Source organism: Geotrypetes seraphini, chromosome 9 (assembly GCF_902459505.1).
Source record: "Geotrypetes seraphini chromosome 9, aGeoSer1.1, whole genome shotgun sequence".
In the NCBI taxonomy this organism is placed as follows: domain Eukaryota; kingdom Metazoa; phylum Chordata; class Amphibia; order Gymnophiona; family Dermophiidae; genus Geotrypetes; species Geotrypetes seraphini.
The window spans coordinates 69,283,261-69,307,362 of NC_047092.1; the positions used below are offsets into that span (position 1 = coordinate 69,283,261).

The 24,102-nt window shown below is 48.4% G+C and overlaps 1 protein-coding gene across 3 annotated transcripts in view; it reads right to left on the bottom strand.

Moving 5' to 3' along the window:
* Nucleotides 1–585: 585 nt before the first annotated feature.
* Nucleotides 586–24,102, bottom strand: part of RPAP3 (RNA polymerase II associated protein 3) — a 150,484-nt gene continuing 126,967 nt past the window's right edge. For all 3 annotated transcript variants that reach the window (XM_033957900.1, XM_033957901.1, XM_033957899.1), the window contains 3 exons: nucleotides 19,183–19,280; nucleotides 9,155–9,255; nucleotides 586–1,115 (listed from right to left, as the gene is read on the bottom strand). In XM_033957900.1, coding sequence (XP_033813791.1) covers nucleotides 1,030–1,115; nucleotides 9,155–9,255; nucleotides 19,183–19,280 — 285 coding nt within the window. In that variant the 3' untranslated portion in view covers nucleotides 586–1,029. The remainder of the gene's footprint in view (nucleotides 1,116–9,154; nucleotides 9,256–19,182; nucleotides 19,281–24,102) is intronic.

Consider the following 24,102-nt stretch of genomic DNA (forward strand, 5'->3'; position numbering starts at 1 on the left):
GGGGGGGGGCGAGTTATGTTTGGGTTTGTTTAAATGAGAAGGGATTCCTACAGGTGGCCAGGGATTATGGGAAAATACCTATGAAATATAATGTTGAATGCTGTGTGCGGCACCGCCACAGACTGAGGTGAGGCTGGGCGACACCACAGGTCTTGTAAATGGGATATTTGGAATTAATATAATGTATTGGGATGTTGGGATAAGCAGCTAGGTCGGGACTGACTAGCTGTTGGGATGGGAAACAGGAAGGCCACCTAGGATGAGAGATATGAATTTGAGTTGCATTGTTACTGGAGTATGCTAATTAATAAAGCTGCGGCCAAATTTCTGCCAAAGTTTATATTGTAAGTGTTTTATTTATTTAAGTTGTGGAGTTATGAGTTGTCTGATGCAGGGTGCGAGTTCCAAATATTATGCTGAATGGTAGAACCACTTTGTCAGATTGCTGTAATTATGTTACTGTTTTAATAAAATCATTAGAATATGTCAATTTATAATTCCAGCATTACACTGATAATAAAGTAAACTGTACATGTTACCTCAATTGTTTTGGATACCTAAATTAGGTACAATATTCCTAAAATAGACTTGACACATTCATTTATTTGGCTGCAATACCTTTTATTGGTTAAAGAAACAAATTATCCAACAATGCTGTACATGAGTATTTGGTAATGCATAAAATAGGTATCATACAGGACCCTTTTTCATGACTGTACAATTTTGCACAATTTGTTCTCATTTTCTAATGATCCCTTTAAAAAAAACCACACTTATAAATATTACATTTTATTTTTCTGTATTTCACAGCTTCAAGCTACTCACTGACTGAGACATGGAAAATGTCTTGCTATTTTGGCTGGATTGTCATTCCTCTGCAAAACTCAGGGTGACAGAATGGCCTTTTTTTTGCATTCAAAGCTGTCCATAATCTTTTCTTAGAAGTATAAACAGCTGCTGGAAATAGATCTGCATGGTGATGTATGCAGCTAGTTATCCAATGAAATTGTCATCAACAAAACTGTCAGTTCAAAAGCCGTATTTTTTCTTTAGATTTTCAACTGAACTGTTTTCATATCCTGACTTTTCAATATGATCAAACAAAACATGTACAGCTGAAAAACAGAAACATATTAATTTGTAAATTATCTTTGTTCAGATAACATGAAAAAAGTTTCATTTTTAACAAATAAAACTAGGTCAATCACTTGCTTAAAACATTTGGATTTATGTTAGCACTGCTGCAAACATACATGACCGTTTCTAAATTATATTCAAGTAAAATGTAATAATCCCTTTGTGAAAAATACTGGAATATACAGCTACCAGAAAGCAAGAACAAGAAGTCATAATCATCAAAATCACGCAGAAACAATTAATGAATAACAGAATGTTTTCTGTTCATGTATTCTTGATACACTTAAATCTCTAGCACTAGTATCATAAAAAACCTACAACTTATGGCACTTTGTAAGCAAAGGAGAAATTAGGTTCTTACCTGCTAATTTACTTTCTTTTAGCTTCTCCAGACCAGTAGAGGTTAACTTTACGATTGGGTATATATCTAATCATGACCAGCAGGTGGAGACTGAAAACAAAACTTTGGGACAGTATATCCTAGCCCCTCCTCTCTATTTCCCTCAGTCTGCCGAATAGCCAAGCAGAACCAAGAACTGGAAAACAACAGAGAGAAAAAACAATACTCCGAAAGGAGTAACAAATAACATACCCAAAAACGCTGTTGGAAAATGCAGAGGAGAAATTCCCGAAGGAAGAAGGTCCCCACAGCTCGCCAGCTAAGCCAGCCGAGCCACAGCCGCTGTTCTTCAATACTCCCCGGCCCTAGAAAAATACTAGAACCCGCAGCAAAAACCAAAAACTGCCCGCGCAACAGCCCCAACAACAACAGACAGGGTGGGGACCTCTACTGGTCTGGAGAAGCTAAAAGAAAGTAAATTAGCAGGTAAGAACCTAATTTCTCCTTCTTTAGCACTCTCCAGACCAGTAGAGGTTAACTTTACGATTGGGACGTACCAAAGCAGTCCCCTCACGGGCGGGACCCCCGAAGGGCCGATACCAGTACACGTTCACCGAACACCGCGTCCCGACGCGCCTGAACATCTACCCGATAATGCCGAACAAAAGAATGCAAGGAGGACCAAACCGCAGCCTTACAAATATCCACCGGAGGCACAAGCGACGACTCAGCCCAAGAAGCCGCCTGACCCCTAGTGGAATGAGCCTTGAGAAACTCCGGAACCGGCTTCTGACTCAGAAGATAAGCGGAAGCAATCATCTCCTTGATCCAGCGCGCAATAGTAGCCTTAGAAGCGCCAGCCCCCCGACGAGGACCCGCCAGAAGCACAAAGAGATGATCGGAGCTCCGAAACTCCCGGGTCCGCTGCACATAAGCATGGAGGACCCGACCGACATCCAACTTGCGCAGCTGTCGTTGCTCAGAAGAACCCTCCCGACTACCCAAGACCGGGAGGACCACCGATTGATTGACATGAAAAGGAGAAACTACCTTCGGCAGAAAGGAAGGAACAGGCCGCAAAACAACCCGCTCCTTAGAAAACTCCAGGAAGGGAGCCCTACAAGAAAAAGCCTGTAGCTCCGACACCCGTCTAGCGGAAGTAATGGCCACCAAAAAGACCGACTTCAGCGTAAGGTCCTTCAACGAACAGCCATCCAACGGCTCGAAAGGAGGGCGCACTAGAACAGAGAGAACCAGATTGAGATCCTAAGAGGGAACCGAGGGCCTTATGGGAGGCCGGAGCAACTTGGCCGCCCTAAGAAAGCGAATCACATCAGGAATGGCTGACAAACGCTGACCTGTCACCAGCCCCCGAAAAGCCGACAGGGCCGCCAGATGAACCCGAAGAGAAGACCAGGCCAGGCCCCTATCCAGGCCATCCTGCAAAAACTCTAGAATGTTAGGCAGAGAAGCGCGAAAAGAGACCACTCCCCGCGCTCGGCACCATTCCTCAAAAAGACGCCAAACCCGTACATACGCCCGAGAGGTAGAAAGCCTCCGGGACCCCAAAAGTGTAGAGATCACCTTGTCGGAATATCCCTTCTTACTCAGGCGGCCCCTTTCAAGAGCCAAGCCGTAAGACAAAAGGGAGACGGGTCGAACATGGGAATGGGACCCTGCGTCAGAAGATCGGACCCGAGAGGCAGAGGAAGAGGATCCGCCACCAGATGCCTCACCAGATCCGCATACCACGGACGACGAGGCCAATCCGGAGCCACCAAAACCACCAGCCCCGGATGGCGAACAACGCGAAGCAGTACTCTGCCCACTAATGGCCAAGGAGGGAACACATACAACAGCCCCTCCGTTGGCCACGGTTGGACCAGAGCATCCAGACCCTCGGCCAGACCGTCCCTGCGACGACTGAAGAAGCGGGGTACTTTGGCGTTGCCACCTGTAGCCATCAGATCCATCAGGGGCTGCCCCCAAGCCCGCACTAGCAACTGAAACGCCTCGGCGCCGAGACACCACTCTCCCGGATCCAAGAAGTGACGACTGAGGAAGTCCGCCTGAACGTTTTCTACCCCGGCAATGTGAGAGGCCGAGAGGTCCAGAAGATGCGACTCCGCCCAAACCATGAGCCGAGCCGCCTCCTGCGCCACCAGAGTGCTCTTGGTGCCCCCCCTGACGATTGACATAAGCCACCGCCGTGGCATTGTCCGACAGGACTCTGACCGACTTGCCCAACAAAAGGGAGTGGAAAGCCAACAGCGCCAGCCGGACCGCCCTGGTCTCCAACACGTTGATCGACCAGGAGGCCTCCTCCGTGGACCAGGTTCCCTGAGCTGAGTGACCCAGGCACTGGGCCCCCCAACCCAGGAGACTCGCATCCGTAAGGAGCACCGTCCACTGCGGAAGATCCAGACCCACCCCCTGAACTAGGTGAGGGGTCCGGAGCCACCAACGCAGACTGCAGCGCGCCAAGCCTCGCAGGGGAACCGGAACATCCATCCCGTGCCTCTGGGGAGACCACCTCCGGAGCAGAGCATACTGGAGAGGACGCATGTGGGCCCGCGCCCACCTCACCACGTCCAGGGACGCCGCCATCGACCCCAGGACCTGGAGGAAATCTCGCGCCCGAGGACACCGGGACGCCAAAAGCAGGCGAATCTGAGACTGCAATTTGCTCACCCGGGCCTCTGGAGGAAGACCTTCCCCAAGGAGGTGTCGAACAGCACCCCGAGGTACTCCAGACGCTGAGCCGGAACCAACCGACTCTTGGAAAGGTTGACCACCCAGCCCAGCGACCGGAGAAACTCCACCACCCGAGCAGTAACCCGGGAGCTTTCCTGCAACGACTTGGCCCGAATTAACCAGTCGTCCAGGTAGGGGTGTACCAGGATGCCCTCCGACCGCAAGGCTGCCGCGACGACCACCATCACCTTGGTGAACGTCCGGGGAGCCGTGGCCAGCCCAAAGGGAAGCGCACAGAACTGATAGTGCCGACCCAAGATCGCAAAGCGCAGGAAACGCTGATGAGAGGCCCGAATGGGAACATGCAAGTAGGCCTCCGTCAGATCGAGAGAAGTGAGAAACTCCCCCGGCTGAACCGCCAGAATGACCGACCGCAGAGTTTCCATACGGAAAGAGGGAATCTTGAGAGCCCTGTTGACCCCTTTCAAATCGAGGATGGGCCGAAAGGTCCCCTCCTTCTTGGGCACCACAAAGTAAATGGAGTACCTGCCCGTGCCCCACTCCGAAGGGGGCACCGGAACAACTGCCCTGAGATCTAGCAAGCGCTGAAGGGTCTGGCGAAAAGCCTGCGTCTTCCCCGGAGTCTGACATGGAGAAGCGAGGAAAAAAATCCGGCAGAGAGCGGGCGAACTCCAGGGCATAACCGTCCCGCACCACCTCCAGGACCCACTGATCGGACGTGATCTCGGCCCATTTGGGGAAAAATTCGCGCAGCCGAGCCCCCACCGGAACCAAGGGGGGCGCCGGCAAGGCGTCATTGTGCAGGACGGGAAGCGGGGGAACCGGCGGAGGGATTCCCTGCCCCCCGACGGGCCCCCCGAAAGGGCTGCATGCGCTGGAAGAACCGACCCCGGGAAAACCCCGGAGACTGGAAAGAAGCAGCCCCACGCCCAGGGCGATACTTGCGAAAATCCCGCAAACGCCCCCGGGCCGCACCACCCCGAGACGCCGGGCGGGCACGGTCCTCCGGCAAACGGGGAACTTTCGAGTCCGACAGAGTCTGAATCAACTTATCCAAGTCCTCTCCAAATAAAAACGACCCCCGAAAGGGAAATTTAGTAAGCTTAGCTTTGGACGCAGCATCCGCCGCCCAAGCGCGCAGCCACAACACACGCCTTGCGGCCACGCCAAAAGCCATGGACTTAGCCGAGATCCGCACCAAGTCATACAGAGCATCCGAGAGGAATGAGGCAGCCATCTCAATCTTCGCTACCCTCCTGATCCACCAGAGACCAGTCGTCAGACTCTCGATCCAAGACCCGCTCCGCCCACCGAAACACGGCGCGAGCGACCAGTCCCCCACAAATAGCCGCCTGGACCCCAAAGGCAGAGACTTGAAAATTTTGCTTAAGGATGGTCTCCAATTTGCGCTCCTCAGAGTCCCGCAAGGCAGAACCGCCCTCAACAGGCACGGTATGCCGCTTGGAAATAGCCGAGACCACCGCATCCACGACTGGCGAAGCTAACGTAGCCCGATCCCCTTCAGGAATGGGATACAGGCGAGCCATGCTGCGCGCCAGCCGAAACGGCGTCTCCGGCGTTTTCCACTGCTCAAGAATAATATCCCGAATATCCTGATGCATAGGAAAAGAGCGGGAAACGGAACGGATCCCTCGTAACAGAGGGTCCCCCACACGCGGAGTCTCCGGCGGCGCGTCCTCAAAACGCAAAGCCGAAGAAACCTGTTGAATAAGGTCAGGCAGCTCATCTCTCTGAAAAAGGCGCACCACGGACGCCTCGTCACTGGAGAACGGGAAACCCGACAACCCGCCGCCAGCTTCCGTCCCCTCCAGAGGGTCCTGGAATTCCTCAGAAGGGTCCAGGTCCTCCTCCAGACCGACACGTTCCTCCGACCACAAATCCTCGTCCCACGACACCCGCGGACGCTTGGACAAGAGAGGCGGCGGAGGGGACGTCACGTCAGACGAGAGAGGCAAAGCCGCAGGGAGCGCGGAGGAAACCCCACCCCCCGAGACCCCCTGGGCGCAACCGGGACCCCCAGCCGCCTGAAAATAGGCTTTGCATAATGAAAAGAAAAAATCAGGGGAAAAACCCCCCGAGGGTCCCAAGGGACTCCCTGCCACAGCAGGGGACCCAGCAGAAACCTGCCCCTGCTTAGCCAAAACAGGGGGAAGGTCACCTGAGGTGGAAGACAAAATGGAGGGGCCAGACAGAGAAAATGGCGTCTTTCCCGCCAAAACTGCTCCCTCCACAGCCTGCAGCGGCTGAGAGACCTGAATAGTCTCAGCCGCTAAAACAGGCAAGCCGGCATCAGCTGTCAAAATATCAGCTGAGAGGGAATCCTCTAAAACCCGACCGTCGGCGGCTCGGGGAATCCCTCCGTGGGCGGACGGAGAAGACCGGGCTTCTCCACCGTTCCCTGCCGACTCGCGAGGCACCATCGGCGGGGAGCTCTGGGCGCCTGCAGCCGCTGCCGACGGAGCTCCTCCACCGCACCGGCCTGAACACCGCTTGCACAGGCCGGCCGCGAGTGCCTCGCGTCTGGAGCACAATGAGCACTTTTTCCCTTTAGAAGTGCTCATTGCTCCATACGCGACCTAGCTGTAAAAAAGTGCCGGTTAGTTGAAAAAATACAGTAAAATACAGTTTTCTTAAAGGGATACAACCCTCCAGACCAGCACTACCTCAGGATTTTTTTTTTTTTTTTTTTTTACAGAACAGACTCCACAGGCTCTCGAAGCAATATGCCTTGCTTGATTTAGGGGGCAAGGCTTACTGCTGAGGCTCCTCTAAAAAAATATGGGGAGGTGGAGGAAGTGGGGGGAGGGACCCCGCTCGTGACCCGCCGGGTTTGACACCCCCGAGGTCGGACGAACCCCCAAACAGAGTCCGTCCAAGCTCCGTCCGGCTAAAAACAGGGACAATAAACCCCTAAACAAATTCCAACAGCCCTACCAAGGGAGATGGGTACAGATCACTCAACACCTGCTGGAGACTGAAAGAAGACTGAGGGAAATAGAGAGGAGGGGCTAGGATATACTGTCCCAAAGTTTTGTTTTCAGTCTCCACCTGCTGGTCATGATTAGATATATACCCAATCGTAAAGTTAACCTCTACTGGTCTGGAGAGTGCTAAAGAAATTGCATTTACAGAGTTCCAAGTACTAAATGAGGGTATAAATCTTGAGTATAATTTAGAAACTAGAGGCTGACGGAAACCCGAGTCTTTGGCAAAAATCAAAACCGTAACCTTGTCCCCTATAAGCTCATCTTCCTACCAAGCCAGCTCCCCCCCCCCCCAAACAGAAAACCTGCTCCTCCTTCCGGGCCATCCACCAGCTCTGCTCCTTATAGGTCCTCCCCAAGCCTATCTTTTGGAAAACAGTACAGTATGAGGAAAGACTAAAAAGGTTAGGGATCTTCAGCTTGGAAAAGAGAAGGCTAAGGGAAGATATGATTGAAGTCTACAAAATCTTAAGTGGAGTAGAGTGGGTACAAGTGGATCGATTTTTCACGCCGTCAAAAATGACAAAGACTAGGGGACACTCAATGAAGTTACAGGGAAATACTTTTAAAACCAATAGGAGGAAATATTTTTTCACTCAGAGAATAGTTAAGATCTGGAACACGTTGCCAGAGGTTGTGGTAAAAGCAGACAGTGTAGCTGGTTTTAAGAAAGGTTTGGACAAATTCCTGGAGGAAAAGTCCATAATCTGTTAATAAAACATGTGGGAAGCCTCTGCTTGCCCTGGATCAATAGCATGGAATATTGCTACTTCTTGGGTTTTGGCCAGGTACTAGTGACCTGGATTGGCTACCATGAGAATGGGCTACTGAGCTTGATGGACCATTGGTCTGACCCAGTAAGGCTATTCTTATGTTCTTAAAATAAAGAAAGCTACATGTCAGATTACAAATAGGAAAGTAGCTGATTAATTACATACAAGAATCAGGTAATCTTGAAATTAACGTGTCGATGTTATTGTACTCATTTTCTCTTGAATCAGAACGTTCAGATTAAGTGAGTTGTTCCTTAGCCATTTTCCTTGTTTTGAATTCTCAGAAAAAGTTCTCTCGTACACTTGCCTGACCTCTTTGGCTCCATAGTTTGGGCTTGTTTGCAAAGTTTTTTTCTGCCTCTTACCCCTCCCCTTTGAATTTTAGTATACCCTACTCCTAGTTTCCCTTCTGTCTCCTAGTTCAGATCCTACCTAAAGACAACTGTTCTGCAGCGATCTCATTTGACTCTGAAATTCGCCAAATTTTCTTTGTGATTTGCTACCACACCGTTCATATATCAGTCCCAGCACACCTACCTCCCTCTTGTTCCTTTTTAACCCATGTATGTTTCCCTTTATTCCAGATTATGCTTAGAGACTGCTTAGGGAGAGGGGTGTTCTTACCTAATGCATCTGTGTGGCTTGGGTGTTAACCATTCATTGTAGCTCTGCATTGATTGATCTGAATTTTTCAGGTGCTGCCCTGTTTAGACAGGTCTTTAAATTATAAATTAATAATCCTTTCATATGCACTGAGAAACTGAGTGACTTGAAAGGTAAATGCACACAAAGATAGTGATTTAAGTATGGAACCCTATAGTCTTACTTTACTTCCGGTGATGTCTCTTATTTCTATTCACTGTTATTTGTTTATATTGTATTTTAGTGTTGGTTTAAATAAACTAAGACTTTAAAAAAAAAATCAAATCTGTCAGAAGTAATTGCTGCTTTTTATAGGGACAGGTAACTTTTATGGGGGGACGGAGGGGATTCCTCATGGGTATGGGCGGGGATGGAGGGGCTTCCTCGTGGGGATGGGTGGAGACGGATGGGATTCCTCATGGGGATGGGTGGGATTTTGGCGGGGACGGGTGGGACTTCTGTCCCCGCACAACTCTCTAGTTTATTCTTCATTCCACTGTTTCATGTCAGTATAAAGATATTCAAGCAAACCTGTTACTTACTTTTCTTTTCAGACTCTGACATAAACATTATTGCCATATCAAATCTTTTCAATTCAGATAGTCTTTGCAGGATTTCAAAGATAAGAGATGATTCCTGTTTCCTAAAATATTAGAGGGACATCAGTGATAAGACATGAAGAAAGCAAGTACATTTTTCTACTTTCACAGCAATTACAGTATAAAAAATATTTATAGTGAATAAATTCATGTGGAAAGCAAACAAAATAGGCACAGTCAGGGCTGGGGCAAAGTTACTAGAAGACCTAAGTTAAACTTAAGCTCCCTCAATTATTGTTTATTTCCCTAGGCTCACCCTCCAATATTTTCATAAATGCAACAATCTTGATTATTCCAACATTACTCATCCTGAAACAGTGCTGTAAAAGGTCATAGATGGATGCCATACTTTTAAGTATTATTACATACAGTACATACACAATGAGGTCAATTTACAAATGATATTAACGTGCATAAATGGTTATTCATCCAAGTAAAAAAAATGTGCTTCCCCCCTCCTCCATGGGGTAAAGGTTCATGCTGATGGATTTTTGTTACTTATAAGGACTGTTTTGTTTTGACTGCAGATGATTTTAGATTTTGCCTTAGAAGCTGCTGCTTTAAGTGAATACCCAGTTTACCTATTGGTTAGGTTGACCCTGGGTACAAATACTCTAACTGATGCTGCAGCCACATCAAAGTCCTGTTCACTGAAAATGCATAAACTGAACAATTGGGCTGGCATATATACAGAATGTAGAAGTCCCAGAAGTGAATGACCTTTCCCTTCCCCGATGAAATCTACTCCTCAGGGACCTATCGTGTTTCCCTGAAAATAAGACACTGTCTTATATTAATTTGGGGCCCAAAAAAGGCACTAGGTCTTATTTTTGGGAATGTCTTATTTTTTTCATGTAATGATCATCTCTCCCTTCCTCTCCTCCACTCCAATTCTTCCTATTTCTTTTCTCTCCCCCACATGTGCAGCATCTTTCTTCTCCTCTCACCCATCCCCTTGTGTAGTATCTCCCTCCCATCCCCTGTGCAGCATCTTTCTATCCCCCCACCACCTGCCTCCGCGCACACAGGCTGCTTCACGGTCTTCTATCTCCATGGCGTTCCTCTGCCGCGTTGCTGATGACATCATTAGTGATGTGGCAGAGGATCGCCCAGGAAATAGAAGGCCACGAAGCAGCTTGTGTAGATTGCTGCTGACGCTGTTATAAGGTATTCCTGTCTTGCGGTTTGGATGGGAGAGATGGGTTGGTGGGGGTGGGGTGGGGGGTGCACGGCGGGCGGGGGGAAGCGCTGCTGCTGCCGGTGACTAGGGCTTATTTTCGGGTTTAGGGCTTATATTAAGATCTACCCCAAAAAGCACAGTTACTTACCATAACAGGTGTTATCCAGGGACAGCAGGCAGCTATTCTCAACCTGTGGGTGACGTCATCCACGGAGCCCCGATGCGGACATCATCGCAAGCTGATTTGTTTGCAGAACTTAGAAAGTTCTCGACTGCTGCACCGCTCATGCATGAATGCCTTCCCGCCCTTGCAAGGGCGCGTGTCTCCTCAGTTCAGATAGCTAGCAGAGAAGCCAACCCGGGAAGGTGGGTGGGTTGTGAGAATAGCTGCCTGCCGTCCCTGGGTAACACCTATTACGGTAAGTAACTGTGCTTTATCCCAGGACAAGCAGGCAGCCTATTTTCAACCTGTGGGTGACCTCCAAGCTAACCATAATGGGATGGTGGGAGTGTTGGCAATTTAGGAGAATAAATTTTGTAATATTGCCTGGCCGAAATGGCCATCCCGTCTGGAAAAAATATCCAAACAATAATGAGAGGTGAAAGTATGAACCGAGGACCAAGTGGCAGCTTTGCAGATTTCCTCAATAGGAATAGATCTAAGGAAAGCTACTGATGCCACCATGGCTCTGACTCTGTGGGCTGAAAGGACATGGGGAGGACGGGAGGGGGGAAGAAGGATGCTGAAAGGACATGGGGAAGACAGAGGGGGGAGAAGGACACTGAAAGGACATGGGAAGACGCGGGGGGGGGGGGAGAAGGACGCTGAAAGGACATGGGGAAGACAAAGGGGTGGAGAAGGACACTGAAAGGACATGGGAAGACGGGGGGGGGAAGAAGGACGCTGAAAGGACATGGGGAAGACAAAGAAGTGGAGAAGGACGCTGAAAGGACATGGGGAGGACGGGAGGGGGGAGAAGGACGCTGGAAGGACATGGGGAAGATAGGGGGGAGAAGGACACTGAAAGCACATGTGGAAGACAGAGGGGGAGAAGGATGCTGACAGGACATGGGGAAGATGGGGGGGGGGGGAGAAGGACGCTGAAAGGAAATGGGGAAGAGAGTATGGGGAGAAGACGCTGGCAGGGAAGAAGACAGATGCCAGACTATGGGGGGAGCGGAGGGAAGAAGATGGGTGCCAGACCAATTTGGAAGGGGGGAGAAAGGGAGAGGCACAGTAACAGAGCAAATGGAAGACACAGAGAGAAGAGAGACAGTGGATGGAAGGAATTGAATGAGAACATGAGGAAAGCAGAAACCAGGCAACAAAGGTAGGAAAAAAATTCTTTTTTTTTTTTGCTTCAGGATAAAGTAGTATATTAGTTGTGTTGATAAAAATTTATAAACATTAGAGGCTCTGGTAGAAACCCGTTTACAAAGTATGTATTCTTCCCAATTAATATTTCCAAATTAATAAAGTCTTTTTGCTTATTTTTAAATGGGTTTCTACCAGAGCCTTTAATTCAGTAGCATAATTAACTGAAATAACTATTTCTGAAGTTTATAGGGACAGGCGAGGATGTAGGGGATTCCTCGTGGGGATGGGCGGGGACAGAGGGGATTCCTCGCGGGGACGGGTGGGGAGGGAGGGATTCCTCGCGGGGACGGGTGGGAGTCCTCACGGGGACGGGTGGGACTATGGCGGGGACGGGTGGGGACGGGTGGGGATTCCTCGCGGGGACGGGTGGGGAGGGAGGGATTCCTCGCGGGGACGGGTGGGAGTCCTCACGGGGACGGGTGGGACTATGGCGGGGACGGGTGGGATTTCTGTCCCCGCGCAACTCTCTAGTTGAGATCACTTTATCTGAATACCCCTTCTTACCTAAGCGGTCCTTTCAAGAGCCAAGCCGTAAGACAAAAGGGACCCGGATCAAACATTGGAATGGGGCCCTGAGACAGAAGGTCAATTGAAAGAGGCAGAGGAAGAGGATCCACCACCAGATGCCTCACCAGGACCGCGTACCACGGATGCCTGGGCCAATCTAGAGCCACTAGAAACAACAGGCCAGGATGTCGAACAATGTGGAGAAGAACTCTGCCCACTAATGGCCATGGAGGGAACATATCCAACAGACCCTCCAATTGCCATGGGTGAACCAGAGCACCTAGCCCTTGGCCTGACTGTTTCTGCGACAACAGAAGAAGTAGTATGTTTTGGCGTTGACACTCGTGGCCTGTAGGGGTGATTCCTGCTTCACCTAATGTTAGGCCTCAGACATGACAAGCAAGCCATGAACCATATTTGCCTGAAGCATTCTGGATGTGTTTACAAGAACTGTGTGTTTGCAGTCAAGGACATGTGCGCATCCCAGCGTGTCCAGCTCCTGTGTGAACCTGGAGGAGTTATAAACTATGTTTTGTGCTTATCATCTATGGTGCCTACCAAGGCCTCTGGACAAGAAGAAGACTATTCATTCTTGCTGTTCTGCTTTGATTGGTCCTGGAGGGTCATCTGACATGTTCTAAGGAGAGAGGTGTTTGCGGAGACAGACAATGTTTTGATTTGGGTGAACTCGGATCTAAACTTGTGTTTCTCCTACTTGCACTGTTTACAATAAGAACTGATAAAAGATTCCCTCTTGTGACCAGCTCTCGGAGGAGAGTGAAGACGCAGAACTGCCTTTTGGACATATCTGAAAGTGCTCTGGTTTATATCGCAAAACGAACTCTAGCAAATATATATTACAGCTGCTCCAGTGATAAATGACCTTGTCTGACTGGATGAAGATCTACAACCTGCTAAGCTGAAGAAAGAGAAATTCCATTCCCAGGATTCGTTGAGGCTCTATCCATTGGCGAGACAGGAATGATCTTTTTCAGTCGCTGGGTTAGATAGAATCTTGTTTGCTATGGACGGAACGTTAGGTCCCCTAGGTGATAGCTCTAATAAATTGCTGCTAAAATATCAGGAATCAGTATTGTAAGGAATTATAATTTGTGTGTAAAAATTAGTCATATTTACTAATTTACTTAGTGATTACTGTGTACTAATTGTGTGCTGACATTTATATATATATGTGTTCAGAGATATTATGAATAATTATTAGTTGTTATTTACTGCTGGCTTATGTGAATATATTTTTTATATCTTTAATCTTTATAATAAATTATTTCAGATATTTTGGGTCTGTTTCACTCATATATGGAGGCATTTTGCCGAACCTGTGGCTGCAGTAGTGGTGTATCCTAGACATAAGGTGCATGTGACAGATGTTTATTTTGCACTAATTAGTTTATTACACCATAAATCTGCCTACAGGCCATCAGGCCCATGAGGGGCACCCCCAAGACTGCAATAATAGCTGAATGGCTGCGTGACTTAGACACCACTATCCGGGATCTAGGGAGTGACGACTCAAAAAGTCTACCTGCACATTTTCCACGCCTGCTATGTGGGAGGCCGAGAAGTCCTGAAGATGAGACTTTGCCTATCCCTGACTGACTTGCCCATCAGAAAGGACCGGAAGGCTAACAGCGCTAGACATATGGCTACGGGCTCTAGAACACTGCTCAACCAAGACGCCTCCTCCGTGAACCAGGTGCCCTGAGCTGAGTGACCTAGATGCTGTGCTCCCCAACCGAGGAGACTGGCATCTGCGAGCAGCACCAGCCACTGTGGCTGATCCAGACTCGACCATTGCACTAGATGAGAGATCTGGAGCCACCAACGAAGACTGCAGCGAGTCAAGCCCACAGAAGGACAGGATGATCCAGACTGTGCCTCTGAGGTAACCACCTCCGTAGAAAGCATACCGAAGAGGACTCATATGGGCAGGATCCCACCTTACTACATCTATGGAAGCCGCTATCAACCCCAAGACTTGGAGGAAAACCTGTGCCTGAGGACACCAGGCAACCAAAAGCAGGCAAATCTGAGATTGTAATGTGCTTACCTGGGCCTTTGGGAGAAATACCTTCCCCAAGGAGGTGTCGAACAGAACTCCTAGATACTCCAGGCGCTGAGAGGACCCACCGGCTTTTGGAAAGGTTGAAAACCCATCCCAGCGACTGCAGAAACTCCACCACCCGAGCCGTGACCCAGGTGCTCTCCTGCAACGACTTTGCTCGAATCAATCAGTCGTCCAGGTAGGGATGAACCAGAATGCCCTCTTTGCGCAACGCTGCCACAAAGATCACCATAACCTTGGTGAACATCCAAGGAGCCATGGTCAGACCAAAGGGAAGCACACAGAACTGATAGTGCTGCCTAAGATTGCAAAGCGCAGGAAGTGAAGATGAGAGGCCCGAATTGGAACCGCCAGAATCATAAACTGCAGAATTTCCATGTGGAAGGATGGAACTTGGAGAGAGCCCTGTTGACCCCTTTCAAATCTAAGATGCACCGAAAAATACCTTCTGTGGAACCACAAAGTAAATCGAGTCCCTGACTGTGCACCACTCATAAAGTGGTCCTGGGACTACAGCGTTGAGATCTAGCAATCCTTGAAGGGTCTGGCAAAAAGCCCACTTCTCCCACGCTGCCTGACAGGGAGAAGCAAGAAAATGATCTGGCAATGAATGGGCAAACTCCAGAATGTAAGCGTCCCGAATCACCCCAAGTACCCACTGATCGGACATAATTTCTACCCACTGTAGATAAAAATGCGCAGTCGGACGCCTACCGGAATTAGAGCAGGCGCCAGGAAAGAGTCATTGGGCAGGACAGGCTGCAGGGGAACCGTCGGGGGAACAACCAGCCCCCGGAAGGCCCCTCTCGAAAGGACTGCATGTGCTGGAAATACTGGCCTCTGGAAAGCCCAGGGGTCTGAAAAGAAGAGGCCTCTTATTTAGAGCGGAGATGGCAGAAATCACACCCACGAGCAGTACCACCACGTGCCAGCAGCTTAGCTCTATCTCCAGGCAAACGAGGCACTTTAGAATCTGTTAAGGTCTGAACCAACTTATCCAGATCCTCACCAAACAAGAAAGATCCCCTAAAGGGGAATTTCATCAGCTTAGTTTTGGACGCCGCATCTGCCGACTATGCTTGAAGCCACAAGGTAAGGTGTGCTGCCACTCCAAAAGCCATAAACTTAATAGAAGCTTGCAAGAGATCATACAAGGCATCTGAGAGATAAGAAGCACCTATTTCAATTTTGGTAACTTCCTGCTCTAAGTAGTCCCAATTATCAGACTCACTGTCAAGGACACGCACAGCCCAGCGAAAACACACCCGAGCAACCAGCCTGCCACACATCACCGCCTGGACCGCCAGAGCTGTCATATCAAAACTCTGTCTGAGGAGAGACTCTAACGTTCCTCAGGGTCCCTCAAGGCAAAACTGCCCTCCACAGGCATAGTATGCCACTTCAAGATGGCCGAGACCACCACATCCACCACCGGCGACTTCAGAGAGTCCCGATCCCTTTCCGGGATGGGATATAAGCAGGCTATTGAATGCGTAAAGCAAAAGGGTGCCTCCGGCACCTACCACTGTGCGAGAATAATATCCTGATGCATAGGGAAAGAGCGGGAAACAGGATGGATCCCCTAAAGCAAGGGGTCCACCACATACAGTGGCTCAGACATGGTATCTTCAGACCAGAATAGAAGAAGAGACCAGCAACGGCATCTCACGGAGCTCGTCCCACCGAAAAACGCGCCCCATGGACACATTGGCACAAGCAGAGCGTAAAACTGCCATTAGTGGAAAAACTGTATCCCCCAGAGGATCCTGGAGAGCTCCCCAAAAGGGTCCAGGTCCTGAGAACCAAAGACTGCTCCTGCCAAACCAGCAGCATCCCATGAGACCCACGGGAGGTGGGACGCAAGAGCAGCAGAGGGGAACAGCGCTGTCACTGAATGGGGCCAACCCGTAGAGGACGTAGAGGGCAACCCCCCCCCCCCCAAGAATCCCGGAGCAGAAGCAGGACCTCCAGCTGCAACCATAAGCCAAATAAGAAAATATGAGAAAAAACCCTCAGCGGCCCCATGGGACTCCCTGCCACAGCAGGGGACCCAGCAATCAACCTGCCACCTGTGTCACCAAACAGGGGCGAGGTCACCTGAGGCTAAATAAAAATGGAGGTGCTTCCTGCCAAAAATGGAGCCAAACCGCCCCCCCCCCAAATAAGCTCCATAGACCTGCAGCAGCAAAGAGGCCAAAACCGCCCCAGCCGCCAAAGCAGACAAGCTGACAGCAACTGTAAAGAAAAAATCCCCAGCCGCATAGGCGGTGGGGGAAGCCCGGGCTTCCCCGCAAACAGCTGCCACCTGCGAGTCACTCCCGAAGGGAATTCCTGGCCGTCAGCACCCGATGTCGATGAGGATTCCCCTTTGCAGCGGCCTGCCTTGCTCGAACAGGCCGGCTGCAAGTGCCTTGTGGCTGGATTACAATGAGCACTTTTCTCTTTGCAAAAGTGCTCATTGCTTCAGACGCGACCTAGCTAGAATAAAAGTGCCAGTTAACAGAAAAACGACAGTAAAATACAGTAAATTTAAAGGGAAAGAGACCTTTAGACCGGCACAGCCTCAGGATTTTTTTTTTTCAGAACAGACTCCACGGCTCTCAAAGATGGAGGCCTGACCAACCAGGGGGCCAGGTTGCTGGCTGAGGCACCTCTACAAAAATGTGGGGGTGGGGAGGGACCCAGCATGAGACCCGCCGGGTTTGACACTCCCCAAATAGGACCCATCCAAGCTCCGTCCGGCACTAAAAGGGGAACCAGGAGTTCTAAAACAAATTCCAACAGGCCTAACCAAGGGAGCCAGATTTTTCCTACCTCTACCTGCTAGAGACTGAGGAAGACTGGGATGGTAGAGGGAGCCTCATCTAATATACTACAAAAAGGTTTTGTCTCAGTCTCCATCTGCTGGTCATAGTGAGGTATATACCCATCTTTTTTTAGAAAATTTTTTTTTTTTTTTAGAAATAGACGGCAGATAAGGGCCCACGGCCCATCTAGTCTGCCCACCTTAATGTCCCTCCCCTACCTTTGCCCTGTGAATAGATCCCATGTGCCGATCCCATTTGGCCTTAAAATCAGGCACGCTGCTGGCCTCAATCACCTGTAGTGGAAGACTATTCCAGCGATCAACCACTCTTTCAGTGAAAAAGAATTTCCTGGTGTCACCTCGTAGTTTCCCGCCCTGATTTTCAACAGATGCCCTCTTGTTGTCGTGGGACCCTTGAAAAAGAAGATATCTTCCTCCGCCTCGATGCGGCCCGTAAGATACTTGAACGTCTCGATCATGTCCCCCCTCTCTCTGCGCTCCTCGAGCGAGTATAGCTGTAATTTGTCAAGCCGTTTTTCGTATGGTAGATCCTTGAGTCCCGAGACCATCCGGGTGGCCATTCTTTGCACCGACTCCAGTCTCAGCACATCCTTGCGATAATGCGGCCTCCAGAATTGCACACAGTATTCCAGGTGGGGCCTCACCATGGATCTATACAATGGCATAATGACTTCCACCTTACGACTGACGAAACCCCTTCGTATGCAGCCTATGATTTGTCTTGCCTTGGACGAAGCCTGCTCCACTTGATTGGCAGACTTCATGTCCTCACTGACGATTACCCCCAAGTCTCGTTCTGCTACTGTTTTTGCTAGGATCTCGCCATTAAGGGTATAAGACTTGCATGGATTCTGGCTGCCCAGGTGCATAACTTTGCATTTTTTGGCATTGAAGTTGAGTTGCCATGTCCTAGACCATCGCTCCAGTAGGAGTAGGTCGTGCATCATGTTGTCGGGCACTGAATCTTCGTCTGTTGTGCATTTGCCCACTACATTACTCAGTTTGGTGTCATCGGCGAATAATGTTATTTTACCTCGAAGCCCTTCTGCCAAGTCTCTTATAAAGATGTTGAATAGGATTCGGCCCAAGACTGAGCCCTGTGGTACTCCACTAATCACCTCCGTCATATCGGAGGGGGTGCCGTTCACCACCACACTTTGGAGCCTACCTCCAAGCCAGCTCCCAACCCATTTCGTCAATGTGTTACCTAATCCTAAAGAACTCATCTTGCTCAGTAACCTGCGGTGTGGTACGCTTTCGAATGCTTTGCTAAAGTCCAGGTACACGATGTCCAGGGACTCCCCAATATCCAGCTTCCCCGTTACCCAGTCAAAGAAGCTGATCAGGTTGGATTGGCAGGACCTCCCCTTAGTAAATCCATGTTGTCAGGGATCCCGTAGATTCTCCTCATCCAGGATCTTATCTAATTGGTGTTTGATTAGAGTTTCCATTAGTTTGCTCACTATCGATGTTAGACTCACTGGTCTGTAGTTTGCTGTCTCCATCTTTGAGCCTTTCTTGTGGAGTGGAATGACGTTAGCCGTCCTCCAGTCCAACGGGACACTGCCTGTACTAAGGGAGAGGTTGAAGAGCGCGGACAGTGGCTCCGCCAAGACATCACTCAGCTCCCTAAGCACCCTGGGGTGCAGGTTGTCCGGCCCCATTGCTTTGTTAACCTTGAGCTTTGACAGTTAACCGTAGACACTGCTGGGCGTAAACTCAAAGTTACTAAATGGGTAATGATAACACAGATTAGAGGAGGGCAATAAAATAAGCATGAACGATATGCACCGTAAATATATTTGTAAGGTTATCGCCATCAAAGATACTTAAATGAATACTTCGGAAGTACTAAACTTTAACAAGTTACACATAAATGCCAAATAAACCACAATCACTGTTACAGTTATGACAAAAACATGACAAGCCTAAACACCACTCAATAAGAAATATGGAATGCTGAACAATGCTTTAAAAAAAATCCTCCTCTACTTACACAGTATATGATTCCTGCAGAATTTTCAAAATCTGGTTAAATACATCTGGATCCAATGAGTTTTGGAACAGTGTGGAGTAAAATGACGGCTCAATTTGCTTTGGGAAAGACATAAAAAAAGTTTTTCTAATTTATATAGTACACAAGTTAAACAATGAAGTAAATGTAGATACTTTGATACTGTACATTTTTACTCTAAAACACAAGGTTTAGTTACTCTTGAATGGAATGTAACTCCCAGGTATCTGAGCAAGTGGTGTGGGCGTCAGATGGTGCAATTTAGTCTCATTTTTTTTCATGTTTTGAATCTGACAAGCCAAACCACGTCTTCCAGAAAACATAAAATGCACCATACTTAGTAAGACCAAGGATACATCAAATCCTGAATGATCTCTTCAAGAGTGTTCAATCTAGATCAGAGGTGCTTGGCAGGATGCCAACAGATCTCAAACTTTTATAATTCTACTTTTTAGAAAAGAGATTATGTACTTACCCTGGCAAGCTCTTTTCCAGTAGATAGGTGAGACATTCTAGACAGTAGGGTTATTTCCCTTTAGACGCATGGTTGCAGAAAAAATCCACTCCGGATTTTTCACTCTGCCTCTATAGTATTTCGCTAATTATTTTGGCACTCTCTACAGTTAGTACCCAAGCACCGTGGAGCACCGAATATATGTGAAATAGAGACACCTGTAGCAACAGGCTCAAACCAACTGTTCTGCTCAAGAATTCAACCAACAGTAAAGTGAAATACCGAAACCACTTCCCAATAAATGGAACATATACACAAACTCTTTCCAGCCCACAAGGGCTGACAGGCATAAACAGATTGAAAACTGTAAGCAGGCACAGCAGTGGGCGGGAGTCTAGAATGTCTCACCTATCTACTGGAAAAGAGCTTACCAGGGTAAGTACACAATCTCTTTTTCCAGTGAAATAAGTGAGACATTCTAGCTAGTAGGAATGTACAAAAGCAGCCCCCCCCCAAAAAAAAAAAAAACTAGGGTAAGTACATAATCTTTTTTTCCAATATGATAAGTGAGACATTCTAGATAGTAGGAACATATAAAAGCAGTCCCCCCAAAAAACTAGGGTGGGCTTACTGCACTGACATATAAGACCGAGGACCCAAAGGTGGAGTTCTGTCTTGCCACCATGTCCACTTTGTAGAACTTGGCATATGTGTGAAAAGAAGACCATGTTGCCAGTCTACAAATCTCCACAAGAGAGACAGCTCTAGCAGCGGCCCACAAAGAGATCACACATCTATCAGAATGCGCCTTGACTGAAACAGGAGACTGAGTTCCCAGAAGAAAGTGAGCTGATGAAATTGCCCTATGGAGCCATCTGGAAATTGTGGCCTTGGAAGTGGGAGCGCCCCGCCAAACAGAATGAGTCAGCACAAACAAATGGTCAAAGAGCCAAAACTCTTTGGTGACCTCCAAGGAATGCAGAAGAACGCTGCACACATCCAGTTTCTTCAACAGACAGTCCTGTGATTGAGAACCTGTTGGCTGAAAGGCAGACAAACACACATCCGGACAGACCAGGAAAACCAAAATCATGTCCAGCAAGCAGGAAGGAACCATACGAAGGAAAAACCCCATCTCCAAAATACGGAGGAAAGGGTCCACGCAAGACCAGGCCCTCAGTACCGACACCAGACACACCCATGCAAAGGCAACCAGACAAAATGGTCTTGAGCGTCAAGTCTAAGAGGGTAGCATCTTGAAGTGGCTCAAAAATGACTTAGCAAGGCTAGACAATATCCAGTTAAGGACCCAGAAAGGAAAAAAAGGTGTTTTACTGGTGGTCGGACACGAAAGCGCTCCCTTCAAGAATCTAGCGACCTCAGGATGAGATGCCAAGAGAGACTGACGCTTCCAGAATCTGAAACAGGAGACAGTCCAGCCACATGGACTCGAAGAAAAACCATAAAAACACCTGTATCCAAACCAGCCTGAAGAAAGGCGAGAATTAGCGAGATTGTAGCTGAATAAGGGTCCAAACAGGCCTGTGCACATCAATTGTGGAAAGCCTTCCAAGCATGTAGGATTGCGGGAGAAGATACCAGGACATGCTTGCTCAGCTTCCAAAGTCCAAGGTAAATCGGTCTGCAAGGCATTCCTGTGCAGAACCCGGCGAGAAAGCAAAGCATGCTGCAGAGGACATGTGTGCCTTTGCCAAAGGAATCACATCCAACATGGCAACCACTTATCCCAGAACCTGAAGATAATCCCATGCCGAAGGAGCCGGTTGCTCCGGAAGGAAAGAAAACTGAGCTACAGTTTCTGCCAGCGGACTATTGGCAAAGAAACGTGGCATGCTCTGGGTCGAAAGGAACTCCCAGGTATCTGAGCAAGTGTGTGGGCGTCAGATGGTGCATTTTAGTCTCATTTTTTTTCTTGTTTTGAATCTGACAAGCCAACCCAGGTCTTCTAGCACCTGGAGGCCACGCTCCAATATGTAGCATCCCTTGGCCAACGAGGGAGTTCTGATCAGCCAGCACTCTAAATAAGGGTGCACCTGGAGATCTATATGCTGCAGGTAAGCCACCACTACTACCATCACCTTGGTGAAGGTCTGGGGCACTAAAGCCAGCCCATAGGGCAGGGCTAAGTACAGATAATGCCGATCCAACCTGAAATGGGTATGAGCAAGCACATCTCTGTAAGATCCAGAGAGGCAAAAAAAATGTCTTGGAGTCACTGCTGCAATGACCGAACACACGATCTCCATTTGAACTATGGAATCCTGAGAACTGCAGGCATGTGCTGAAGATCCAGAAGAAACCTCCACTCTTCAGAGTCTTTCTTTGGCATGAGAAAGTATATGGAGTATCTGTTGAAAGCCGCCGGAGCGTACATACAGTCGCGTGTGTGTATGGGAGAAACTTCCGCCCACACACGCACGCGACTGCATGAACACTCAACAAGCTACTCAAACCTTAAAACGTGCCGTGAAGGTAAGGGGGAGGGAGGGAGATGCACAGACCGCGTGAGGGGTGCCGAAGGGCAGTGAGGTGGTGAGAGGGTCATGTTTTAGTCGGTCTGTAAGTCTTTTTATCTAACCCATTATTTTAAATTGTATGTTTGAATAAATGTTTATACCTTTACCAATTTTGTACTTTAGTAAAACTAAATAAGCGATTCATCAAATTAAAATAAAACTTGAAACTTGGATGCTACGGGGACGGCGGGGTGAAGGGGATGGTGGTCCGGCGACGGGGCAGTGACAGGGATAGATTTTTTCCATGTGTCATTCACATGCCTAAATCAGAGCCCATGCCAAGCCCCGAAAACCATGAAGGCCGCTGCACTGGGCTAGCTGAGCGTTTGGTCACCTGCTTCAGCAGGGAAGAGGCTAAGATGAAATTTGTTAAATGTCATAAGTATATTAATTTTTACTTGTGTTTTAAAACTGTTTGTCCTCTAAATTGTTGTTTTTTTTAAATTGTTCATCGCTTAGAAAGTTTGTATAAGCGACTCATCAAATTGTAATAAAACTTGAACTTAAGCTGAATGCTGCGGGCCCTCCCATGCTGCACCACACGATACGTGGTGCAAAAACGCTCTGAAAGCAGTAAAATTGCACAATCCTGGCAAGAATCCACAAGAGGAGAGCCCAAGGACTCCATCCCAGCAAGTTTCCAGGCAAAATTTGCAGTTTTGAAGAAGCAGGAAGCTTTAGAAAATAAAAACACAAAAAATCCAAAATGGCTACCGTCACAAAATTTGCTCCAAAATCGCAATATTTTTCACATTTCCCAAATGGATTTCTCAGGAGTGGAAACATAGAACATTCAGAAACACGCAAAACCCCACTTTTCAAACCTCCCCCGATGTCTCCCACAGGCTGAGAGGATCAGTTAGAAGTGCTGCAAGACTACATTCAGCTTTCACATAGTAGCTGGATGAGAATAATCACTGCCACAATGCTGGGAAAAGTTCCTACAATGCTGATCTTCGGGCTGCCAGTCAGACTCCAATGGCTGACTATACTTCCACCCTTGTGGATCATTGTATGTGCACCGGAACAGGCGGAGACGTGATGAAACAGCCGGCACCCTGCGAGGCACCACTAAGCCTCCTAAAGGTGCCTAACAGCCTGCGCTCGACCGCAGATTAAGAGAAGGTGAGACCACTTCAGGGAGGGCCCTGAGCTCCGGAGAAAGCTATGCAGGCTGGCCAACAGGCACCCAAAAAGGGAATGGTCTGTCAGCTACAGACCAAAGTCTGTGAATTCTCAAGCAGGCAGAGCTTTAAAATCGCTCCAAGTACTAAATTACCCGAAAAGGGGATGAAATGACATCAAATTAAAACAATAAAACGGAGAGAGCAGAACACACACAACTGTATCCATGCGTGCAGAAGGAAAAAACTGTAGAGGGCACTAAACTGATCAGTGAAGTACTATAAAGGCAGAATGAAAAATCCAAAGTGGATTCCTTCTTCAACCATGCGATTAAAGGGAAATAACCCTACTGTCTAGAATGTTTCACCTGTTGCACTGGAATAACGTTTTCATAAGAGAAAGCTGATATTTATTTCACTGGCAGTATCTTCCTGCTCCTTTGGTCTCCCAGTTCAATTTGAACTGACTTCTTTTAGAATAAAGTGCCATAACCCTACATCTGCAAATATCTGGGGAAATTTCTACTTTTATTTTTAGGCTTCCTCTCCCTGCTCCCGATTCAGCCATTGTAATGCTCCTTAGCCAGGCACAACAGTGGTTTCCTTTTGACCCTATGTAATATGGACTCTAGTCATTAGGTGCTGCCATTAAGCAATCTCTAAGGGGGTCTTTTACAAAGTTGCAATAGTGATGCAGCTGCAGTAAATGCACATAAGAACATAAGAACTGCCATCTCCGGATCAGACCTTCGGTCCATCAAGTCCAGCGATCCGCACACGTGGAGGC